We start from the raw sequence: 11754 nt of genomic DNA, 5'->3' as shown, positions 1-11754 counted from the left end.
TTCTAGACCCATTTCATTGTCACTTCCTGCAACTTCATTGATGTGACATCACTTCCTGATGTGAAATCGCTTCCTGTAAGGTCTTTGAATATGGCTTACCAGCCCACTGAGTGATAAAAAGTTCATGATCTGCCCCCACATTCAAAAAGGTTGGACACCCCTAGTCTACACCAAAGCACTCTAATCAGAACATGATGAACACATGTAAAAATGCCCTTGAATCCTGGTAATTTAACTTCTGACATTGTTGGAACCCCTGTGTAAGAGTAAGTGTGTAGCCTAAACTGAAAATAATCTAAAAAAAAAATTATAATTTTAATTTTTAACCTACAAGACTTAACCACCTAACTAAAGTAGTAAAGCTACCAACTACACAAATACAGTGTACAAAGAAAGTGGACACTTTGAAGGTTTTATTTTGCTGCCCTTTCTTTAGTAAGATAGAAATGGGTATTTATAATGATGCTGACATGTCCCCAGTGAACACTGTTAGCCAAAAGGATCTAGCCTTACAAGCATGCACCTAGAGAGGATTCCACATGAACAATGCTTTTCAAAAGAACTAAAATTATTTTTGATGGATAGCCTAGATTGAGAAAAGACTTAAAATGGTAAGAAGTCATATTGACTACAGTGACACTATTCCCAGGTGCAGATAAAGCCACACAAGGCTCGATCCAGATTGGTAAACTAGGTACCAAAATGGGATTGAAATAGAATTTAAGTACCAACTCACAAAAAGTGCCCAGAATATCCCCATTCCAGCACAGAAAACCCCTAACTTCATTCAATATCTACATTTTAGACTGTGACAATGCCTAATTTGAGCAGCTAGACAGCTCTCAAGAGAGCCCAATCCTGTAGGAGTGCTCAGAGAATTGAACAGAATTTAGCTTTGTACAGCAATGTCACTTTCACTTCAAAAATGGGTAAAGGAAAAGCTCCTACCCACTTATGTTTTTGGATTGTATACATCAGGGACAGATTAGAATTTGTAAAATGAGGGGCAAAGATCATTTTTCCCCCCAAGAGGATCCCTTATGGATAACTGAGCAGAGGGTCTATTTCTTAGTGTAAACCAATGATCCAATCCTTTTTCTTCAACTTTTCCTCAGATAAAGATCCAATTATACACATTTTTTTTACTAACCTGTAATAATGCTCTTTCTGGTAAATTTGACTTTTCATAGCTGACTATTCTTGAGGTTGATGTTTTGTCTTTGATTAGTTCTGAAGAGAAACAATGATGTAAATCAAAAGATTCTTCCTGGTCTTCCTTTTCCAATTGCTGCAAAAAATTTAAAAAAAATTAAAAAAGGAAAAAAGACAGACATATCTATTACATTGGAGAATTATCCTCATCCAATTTGTAATTTCAACCTGCCGTATAAATTTATTAAATTCTGAGATACTAATTTCAAGTATTTTTAGTAGTATTGTTATATTAATTTAATTTGAAACAGACTTTTTCAAATTTATCATTATCACCACCAATGCATCTAAGAAACCTGCACATATGTTGAATATGTAATGTAAAGCCATCTGATACAGTGTCACTTGACTGAATTATCAGAGTGCTTGAAACGACTGAAGTACATCCAGTGTGGGTAGAATGGATACTTTACTTACGCATTCTACTGGGAATACAATGGTAAAAAATATAAGACACAGTAAGAATACGGTGTGAGATTTTCCAAGGTCACCTACTTTCTTTATTATGTCCCTGTTAACAATGCTGAGGCATAAAAGGAAAGTCTATGTAATGATTACAGAGATCACTACTATATTTACTTGCAGACTGTCACAGCGCGGGGTCCTCCAGGAGGGCCGTGATCTCCCCAAGGCCCCCTTCCCGTGCCAAGTTGGCCCAAGGGGCACCCTTGATTCTTGCCCACCACATCTTTGATAGTAAAGGTAATAGGGAGGCTGCCTTTACGTCATCTTGGACATGGTTCTGCTGTACTCACTGACCCCGTGGATTCCTGAACCCCTTGTGGGTCCCATTCTGCAATGGGTATTCCGGGGCACTCTTGCCTTATGGGCTATGTGTGGCTCCAACCACCCCTTTACCACGCCCCAAGCCTCACAGATAGAATCAACGTTGTTCAATCTGGGCCTTGCTATAATTTAGCCCCCTTGCCTTCCCTGGGCCCTCAGCGACCCTTGTCTTGCTCTGCGCCCTCTCTGGCACTCGGGTTCTCTGTGGCCCTTGTCTCGCTCCACGCCCTCTCTGGGGCTTCTCGCTGCCCCCTCTCTGGGGCTCGGGGTCAGCGCACCCCAATGCTGCATCCTCCCTGGCACTTGGGTTGGCACACCCCCAATGCAGCACCTTCTCTGGCGTTCAAGGTCGACGCACCCTCAATACTGCGCCCACTCTGGTGCCCAGGTCCCCACGCTGCCATGGACCCCTTATGAGGCCTCCTCCATCCCCGAATAGCCTCTCCCAAACCACCAATCTTAAACAGCAAACAAAACACATGCCCCTGGGCTATAACATAAACTCAAGCCACCTGGCTATAACAGCATCATTCAAGCCACCCCAGGGGTGTTCCATCGCTCACCAGTGTCAGAGGCAATACCTGCAGTCAGGCTTGCTCTGGGAAAGCTACTTCCCCCTTGGCTGCTGCCAGGGAACTGCCCTTATAGTCTCAGCCCTGGGGTTTATATGTGGACCAGGCCCTGCCCCTTCCGGTTAGCTGACTTCTGGCAGATGTGGGCCACTAGCTCCCTCTGGTTGCCCTGGTAACCAGCAGCTGGGGCTCCCCACTCACTGCTAGGGCTCTCTCCCTAGCAGTTTCCACTCTAAGGAGCAGGGCACCTAAGTTCTCTGCAACACAGACTACATGTACATTTTCCCCAAAAGTAGCAATCCAAAACACAGATGCATGTTTTAAACCAGAAAGCTGATTTCTGCCTTCCCTTCCCTGCCACATGGAAGAGGGGCAGCCATTCACTCAAGTCAGGTCACTCACTATCTCCTTGCAAACACCACAGCTCAAGTTTTAATCCACTCAGCAATGCTGAACTGGAAGCAGTTTTTGGCTGAATAGTCAATTCAGTAGCAGCTATGACAGGGTTAAAGCTTGAGCTGCACAGCTGGCAAGAAGAAAGTGAATGATGCATGCACCTAAGAGCATTCAGGCATGGTGAGCCCAAGAAAAAATGGGAAGATCATTCAGGATAAACATGAGGGAGTATCTTAAGAAGGAACTGTCCTATTGTTATAGGGAATAAAAATTCATTATGAAATTAAAAAATATCAACAGTGTTGAATGTAATAAGTATTTTGGAGTTCTTTAAAAGGAAAAGGTTTCTGATGGAAAAAGGAAGGAATATAAAAGAAAAGAGTGAGCTATTCAACTTATCAGTACAGTAGTCAGCTGCAGTAGTAAATTGGACAATGACTGATCTAAGCAAGTTGGTTAGGAAAACTTGAAGAAAAGAAGCATTGCGTAGTGTAATGAAAAGTAATTCGTATATAGAAAGTTATATATTGACAAGAAGAATGGAAGAAAAGGGCAGAGGGCCTTGAAAGATACATGGAACATGAGCATGTAAGGTAGCAAAAGAGAGACAGAAAACAACATTCTAAATGTACATGAAGAATAAGTTTACTATAAGTCACTGGGCAGAAAATGAGAGCTATATAAACAGAAGTAGAGAAAAAAAGAACTGCAAGGAGTTTTGTTGCTTTGTTTAAAGAAATACTCATTAAAAGAATATAGAAAATTCAATCTTCCTTTGGCTCCTTCGAAAGAAGGATTGAAAATGGAAACTATTCCTTTAATTTGGGCCACAGAAGGACAAGCTTTTAAGCACAAGCTATGTTAAAACAATGATGGATCAGAGAACAGATAAATCTAGAGATTATGGCTAGGGAAGTTCAGTGCACCTCAACCGCTTTCAAAATGGCTAAAACTGGTTTAATATAAACCTGGCTGGATGTAGTATCAGACTTAACTGATTAAGGTCAAACTGGTCTATGGAATTTCTGTCCCAGATCCCTTCCTGGTTCAAGTTAATTCACAGACCCCCAGCATCCCAGGATGCTTTGCAGCCCTGGGCTGTTCCGTCTGCTCCAGCACAGCAGGGTCTGACCCATCCCTCTGCTCCCTAGCTGGAGCCCTATCACTCTTCTGGCTGGTTGGGGTGAGGTGTAAACCCACTCTTCTGGCCTGGCAATTGACCCCCAGCCAAGTGCAGCCCAGTGTGGCAGGGAGGGGGGAAGGGGGCTTGACTCAACCCCAGGGAGCCAGGAGCCAAGCTGGAGTTCTTCAGCTATGTCCCTTCCTCAGGCTCCAGGCTGGCTGGCGGGGGGAAGCCCACAGTGGGGGCTAGAAGCCAGGAGCCAGGCTGGAGTCCTCCTAGCCATGTGGGCCAGCTGGGGGTGGGGGGGCAGGCATGGCTGGGGGACTCTAGCCCCGGTCCTGGCTCCCAGCTCTGGTGGGGGCAGGGGGGGAGGGAGGTGGAGACAAGACTCTGTTCAGGCTTCCCTCCCCTCAACCAGCCCAGAGGCTGAGGGGGCATGACTGGGGGACTCCAACTCTGCTCCTGGCTCTGGGGGGCTTCTGGCTCCACAGGGCAGCACCAAGTCTGTGTAGACTTCTATCCCCCTCTCAGCTGGCCTGAAGGCTGAGGAGGGGACAAGGCTGGGAGAATCACCAAGCGACTGCAGTGGCCGGCAGGCTGGGAGGTGTGCTCTATTGCCCCCCAGCTACTGGTATGGGCCACTGCAGGGGTCTGGCTGCCTTTCTTGTTTGAAATGTGAACGTCAGTTCACTTGCTTATCAGTTCAATCTACACAGTTTAGAAAAACCAGCAAAAATTGAATTGATTCAGACTGTTTGACTGTCTGCACTTAGCCTATAAATGCATGTACCAAGTTGGGCAGAAATAGTAAAGTATGGCAAAACAATGGTAGTAGTACTGCACACTTGGCTCCTTGCAAGAAGTGCGCAGTACAAATACAAGAAAAGCAGTGACATTACAGACCAAACAAAAGTATAGAGAATGCATATAAAAATACGATGGGATTTTTTCAGTTGCTACTGGTGATGGAGCGTATGCTAACAGATCAGGATGTGACTGTCATAAATAAAAAGAAGAGCAAGTTATTCATTATGAACTTCTTGTGTCCATTAGACTAGAATGTGCAACTGAAAGTGCAAAAGACTGACTGACAATTGTGATCTGTTACAACAAAAAATGAAAAAAAATCAAGTCATGAAAAACATAAGCATAATACCATTTGCCCCATTAGCTGGGAGCCCCATCAGCTGATCAGAGCTCTCAGTCATGGGGGACACATGCTGCACCCCTACAGTTGGGAGCCCTGTCAGTGTTTCGATCTTGGACTCCCAGCCACGGAAGCAAAGATTGCCAGTGCAGGGGGAGCTCTCAGCTTGGAGGCACAATTGTTGGGATTGTGCATTAGATCCCACTGCACCCTCTTTTAATGTCTATCAGGGGCATATAATTCAAGGCAACTGCTCTCTCCAGTACAGAAAGAGGCTTCATGGATTCTCCATACTCTTAAAAAGTGCTCTCAGAAAAAGGCTTACGGCTAAGGCACCTAGGAAATCATCTAACGTAGTGGTTTTCAACCTTCTGTAGGGAAAGATAACTAGGGGGGAGATGGGGACTCTTTCCCCCAGTCATCTAGAGGAAAGATTACTATGATCAAAAGTATGTGAATATCCACACTTATGATTCAAAGGGGACCACACCTCCATCTGAAGTTTCCAAAGGGGTTTGCACCTCCATTTGAATTTTTTATGGGTCCGCAAATGAAAAAAAGGTTAAAAAATACTGATCTAATGTAGCAATTCCCCCTATGAATTCCCCACTAATAAGGCTTCAGCGGACAATTAAAGATGTCCTCATTTGACTCCTGCTGTGTCAACATTACACTGTTTATTCATGTTTAAATAAGATGGTCAAGAGTCATGTTAGCTGACAGGATGGTGACCACAAGTTAGCTATGCAGAGTGGGACAAGCCAATGTCAGCATTGTGTTATGATTTAATTTTTGTTAGCTGACACAGCACTCGAACATGATTTTTGCAGACTACAATGACTGTTAAGTCCTGGGCAGCATCATGTTGGCTAAAGTTTCTAAAGATCATGTTAAAGGAATGTACTGTAATGGTAACAAACATCTAGAATGCAGTAACAGAAACACTGCCAGCTTGTAAAGCAAAATGGATTTTTTATGGCATAAACAGGTGCCCTTGACATGTCCCTACTCCAGTTAGCTTAAACTAGTCCACGCAGTTGAATAAAATCTTAAATTCTCCTTTTTAATTACAACTGAAAACACAGTCCTGATGGAAACATTTATTGTATGTTTATATCACTGAAACAATGGAAGAAACTCAGGATGTATTTTTAGAGACATGAAAGTCTAAGAGGGAAGTTTTTAAATACCATGATTTCATGGTTAAATAGGAGTAAGCATTGGTACAGAGTGCATTTTCAAATCACTGTTAAATAAGTACTAAAAACCAATAACACAATAAAACACCTCATTTAAATTTTATTCATAGGGTTACTTTCTCGCAGCAGTTTCAGTTCATAGAGATACTCTTTAATCATCCAACATTTATATTATATCATATTATATTATATAACATACCTCAAAGTAAGCTTTTGTTTTTGCAGAACTCTGCGCTTTTACATGCCATGCCTTTAAGATAATTCTGAGCAACTTAACATTAAAGACCCATTGTATTTTCCTGGCTGCCACTGGAGAAAAAAACAGTTGCTTATAAAAATTATGAAAGCAAAGAACTTACAAATAAATGAATCTGTCAGTTAAATACATTATCAAATGGTTGTCTATAGAATTTCATTTCTACAGATTCAACTATATATTTCTTATAATTTAAATCAATTGTATCATTCTCACTGTGGTATTGGATCATTTAAAATATTCAATAAGATTCCAAGTTAACAGTCAAAACACAACTAAAATACTTTTCTTTACCATAACTATGCAGAAGACTTGATTAATCTACAAATTAGATTTACTAAAATCAGTAAATTACCAACCTTGAAGCAGAAAGTTTGAAAAACTGTTAAAGTGAAAGAAAAGAAACTCCTGGCTCCATGAAACAGAACAAAACATAACTCACTCACTCAAATGTAATGATTCCCATGCAGACTGAAAAGAAGGGGAGGTTTGGTGGAGAGGGGGGAAGGTGGGAAATCAGTTCTTAAAAGTATTTTTTTAATGTAGGCTTTAATTTAATTCCTATTAACAGAGTTTTTCTTTTCCTATATATATATATTATGTATGTGTGTGTGTACATACATATACACATGCCACAGTTCCTGGTCCAGGATACCTGATCTTAACTTTACCTTAAAAAGGCAAGTTTTATTAACCTGAACTAGTTTTAAAATGGAAATCGTTTGGAAAGACTTACTGAACTATGAGTTACAGGAACAGTACCCTGATAAACTCTGTCTGCGTCTCATCATGATTACACATTAATGTATTTCTTGAAAGACAGCACTTAATGTTCAACAAAGATTCCTATAACTCTTACGCTTAGTTTATACACAGCTTGTTATCTCACCATTTACTATATATTTTGCAATGGATTTCAAAGCATTGTTACACTTACATTCCAGAAAGCACCATACAAACATACAACAACCAACTTCTAATCTTTGGTTTATATCACTAATGACTAACGTTTTACTTTAGCTAGGAGCAAAACTGGGCATTTCATTCCCAAACCTAAATACTCTTAGTCACGTAAGTCAAGTCGACACACTGAAATCAATAGATAAAGCATATTCACACTAGAAAAGGTTACAGTTGTAAATTTTTGTACTTTAGGTATATTCTAAAACATGATTCAGCTGAATTTTCATCAACATATTTACACACACAAACTAAAAACTGTGTTAAAAGCAACAGATGGAACAATTTAAGACCCTTAAAAATTGTTTAACTGATCTTAGGCCCAAAAGACTTTTTTTAAATGTTTATCAAAATTCAATGACTTTTTAAAAGTCACAAAGATAGAAATTAGCTGATTATAAATTAAACAAACTTTGCAATCAGATTTTTGATGTCACTCTTTAAATGCAGTTTTTCTATTGTTCCCACTAAATCTTGGAATTATATCCCTAAGAAACAGCAAGCTCATGCCTCTTCCATTAAACTTAGAAATCTAAGAAAAAATATTTTACACAAAAAACCCTCTCTACTGTGAAATATGCAACACCAAATTCAGTCCATTGAAAATATTACTTGAATATTTAAAATAATATGGAACCCAGTGAGTATTGTTAAGATACTACTGAGTTTCATGCATGAAAGAATTAAAAACTGTATAGCTTCTCAGTTACCCAAATATTACGTTTTTACTGTACGCAAGTCCTATTTCTGTTTATGCAAAGCAGCCTGTAAGACTTACATGCCATTTGTTCCCTGTGAAACCGAACCCAGCCACTCCATTTCTGTACAATTACTTTTATTATTCTGGAGTTATAGTGAACTGCTGCAAGAGCCATGTTCTGCTCTGCATCTCTTTTAGCTTCTTTTTTCAAAAGACAATACTGCATCCATGCTCTGCAATTTTAAGACAGTAAATAATGAATGTAGTTCCTGACCTGAATGAAATAAAAAACCTAAAACTGCAACTTGACACGAAGGATACAGAAGTCAAGTTCATTAAAATAAACTGATATTATTTTTCTCCAAACAGTCAAAAGCTGGTATTTTAAAAAAATATTTCCTCCTGTTCATATATTTTTTAATAATACTTTCTCTTAATTTGATAATAATACAGTTCATAAAATTCCTGACTGGTTCCATTCATTACATATTTCAATTAATACATTATTATTACTGCCCTGGTCCAATAAATGTTTTACATTCAAGAAAGACAGAAGAGCATTTGCTTAGTTGAATCAGGTATGGAAGTCCCAGTGAAAACAATGGAACTTAAAACACATGCTTAAAATTAAGCAAGTGATTTCCTTAATAGTTCTGTATTTAAAAACTTGCTTAAGTGCTTTCCGAACTGTGATCTACCGATGTTATTTATGTTTCTCCAGGAATATAAATCAAAACCAAAATAAAAAAACATAAACCAACATGTATAACTGAATCATTTTACCCTTCAGTAAAAACACTGTTCTTGCTCTACTTTATATGACAGAAATAGTCAGAGCCGGTAGAGATATATAGTCTAAATGAACCATATCTTGTTTATTTAATGCACAACAGTATCTATCTTTGTCTGAGCTGTATGAAAGATAACCATAAAAATGGCTCTACAACATTTCTTTGCCAAGGTATTTCTTATTTGGAAACAAAATACATTTTAACTGAACATATTGTGCATACTAAAAATGTCTCAGTCTGGCCTTCTGGTCTTTTATCATCTCAATCCAACTCATACTATAAATAAAGAGAACAATTAATTCCAAACTAAAGGAGGAGTTTTATGATTTATTACCAAGATTTTAAACCACTTTGATTAGCATACCAAAATAACAAACAGCTATAGCTGTAGCTATTGCTATACACCCCACAAAAGGGGATGGCTTCTGTGAAACTAACTTTATCTCCCATGAAAGTTAATGACAATGAAAAAGTATTTGATTTTTACAACTCATGGCCATACTAAAGAAATTACTAAGTATTTTTATGAATGATTCAAATATCCAAATACCTTATTATCAGGGATCTGGGTTTTCTGTTCACCATGGAAAAATGTAGTAAACCCAAGTTTTCCCCTTTTTAAGGAGAAAAATGTGTGAAATGGCAGATTCCCCTTGTGTGAAATGGCAGAGTTCCAGCCTGCAATGGGTTGGGAGGAGTGGGAGGGGGGTGGTCAGGCAGAGGGTGTCATGTGCATGGTACATGTACACATGCACATGGCTCTCAGGCAGCCTGGAGAGCAGCTCCCCGCAGGTAAGTCAGGTGTGCTAAAAGTTAATTTGCCTTTATATACTCTTAATATTGCCTGTATTGATTTGTCAACTATTATTTTGTAACCAATTATAATAAAGGATATTATATTTCTATCCTTCTAGTCTGTAACCAATATCCATTTTAGTTTGCTCAAATAACTGTAACAGCCAAAGATTACAACAATGTTCAAGATCAGCCATTAAGAATTACAAAATACAAGACCATGTTTTCTTCCAATGGCTGAAGAAATTGCTGACAGCAGATGGAAGAAATTGCAGACCACAACACCAGAAGAGTCTGTCAATCATAACATCACAACAGAAGAGGAGGATCATTTTGACATTGAGGGGAAGTGACACAGCAAGACCCATAGGCTTGTATGGGGAACAATCACTATAAAGATGGACAAGAACAAAGAGGCTTTGGGTCTGTCCTGCACAGAGGAAGCAGCAATATCAGTAAGCATCCAACAAGACCTGCCTTCAATCCTCATGGTTAATTTGGCTGGCCACCAAGCTAATCCAAGTATCTTAAGGACTGGTAGTATCTTGATATTTACAGGACTGTCTGTTTGTCTCCTTGTGTATGTATGTGAATAAATGGGTATGTGTGTGACAGTGTATAAGTATGTATGTGTGAGTGTATGAAATAGGAAACACCACCTTTCTTTTGTTCTTTCTTTTATTTTGTTTGTCTTATGTTTTCAATAAATGCAGCATTGTGCCTTGTCCCCTGATAAGATTCCTGCTTGTTTTTAATTCACACTGTACGCTCTGTGAGTACAACATAGGGGGGTGGGACAAGGGCAACGCGTAGGCGATACACGGGGGTGCACATGCACCCCCTGAGAGCGCCGGTGCACCCTGTGTAGCTGGCGGGCAGGGGGGTAGGCGGGAGCACCAATGCCTGCCATGTGGGTGCTGGCTGGGGAGCAGGGCCGCCAGTAAAAGTGACCACACTGCTTCCGGAAGCAGCACAGCCACTTTTATTCTGACTGAGATTGGTCCCCCCTGGCCAGCAGGATTGGCCGCCAGGGGACTCCTCTCCCTGGTCAACAGGATTGGCCACCAGGGGACCTCCCCCCAAGTCACTGACTGGTGTCAGGGGGGCACATGCTACCCCGACTCAAGAGGTACCAGACACCCATGGGGTGGGAATTGAGGGAGGGAGGGACCTGGGCAGAGCTGGAGCTGCTGCCCAGTCGGTGTGGTGCATGGGGTTTGGGGTCTGGAGCCATACGCGGCTGTAGGGCCTGGGCAGGGAGTGGGATAGAGCTGCAAGTGGTTTGTCCAGGGTGGAGGTGGCAGGGGGTTGGCTCCCTGCTGCTGGGTACACTCCCAGAGGGGTCATGGAGGGCACATGCCCCCCGGATTTGTGCACAGGGTGAGTGTGGGCTGCCCACTGAAGACTCAAGTTCCCCAACAGCAGCATGAACTTCCCCACTCCACTGTGCCCTGCTGAGCTGGGTTTTACCTATGGGCTGTGGAGGCCCCAAGGGGAGGGAAGCAGGGCAGGGTGGGGTGGGGAGTCCCGTGCCGCTGCTGGGATCAATGTGCCACCATGTTGAGATGCCCTGTACCCATCTGGCAGCAGCAGGGGTGGCAGCATGGAGTTGTGCCCCCTTGCTGCTGCCAGGCGGGCAAGGTGCACCTCATCATGGAAGCACAGGGCTCCCAGCAGTGACACAAGCCTCCCCACCCAATTTTGCCCTGTTAAGCCAGGTCCTGCCCGCTCAGCCACAGAGGCTCCATGGGGAGGGCAGCAGGGCAGGGAACCCAAATCCACAGTGGGCAGCCTGCACCTGCCCCCCCCCCCCACCC

General features: G+C 41.6%; 1 protein-coding gene across 1 annotated transcript in view; it reads right to left on the bottom strand.

Moving 5' to 3' along the window:
* FBXL13 (F-box and leucine rich repeat protein 13) overlaps window positions 1-11754 on the bottom strand; it is a 228470-nt gene that overhangs the window by 178890 nt on the left and 37826 nt on the right. The window contains exons 5-7 of the mRNA XM_019509463.1: window positions 8430-8584; window positions 6635-6744; window positions 1151-1288 (exon numbers count right to left, since the gene is read on the bottom strand). Of these exons, the coding sequence (XP_019365008.1) occupies window positions 1151-1288; window positions 6635-6744; window positions 8430-8584 (403 nt within the window). The remainder of the gene's footprint in view (window positions 1-1150; window positions 1289-6634; window positions 6745-8429; window positions 8585-11754) is intronic.

The sequence above is a fragment of the Gavialis gangeticus genome, unplaced genomic scaffold, assembly GCF_001723915.1.
Source record: "Gavialis gangeticus isolate Ggan-Ray unplaced genomic scaffold, GavGan_comp1, whole genome shotgun sequence".
NCBI classification, from domain to species: domain Eukaryota; kingdom Metazoa; phylum Chordata; order Crocodylia; family Gavialidae; genus Gavialis; species Gavialis gangeticus.
This window is presented reverse-complemented; position numbering and strand designations above follow the sequence as displayed.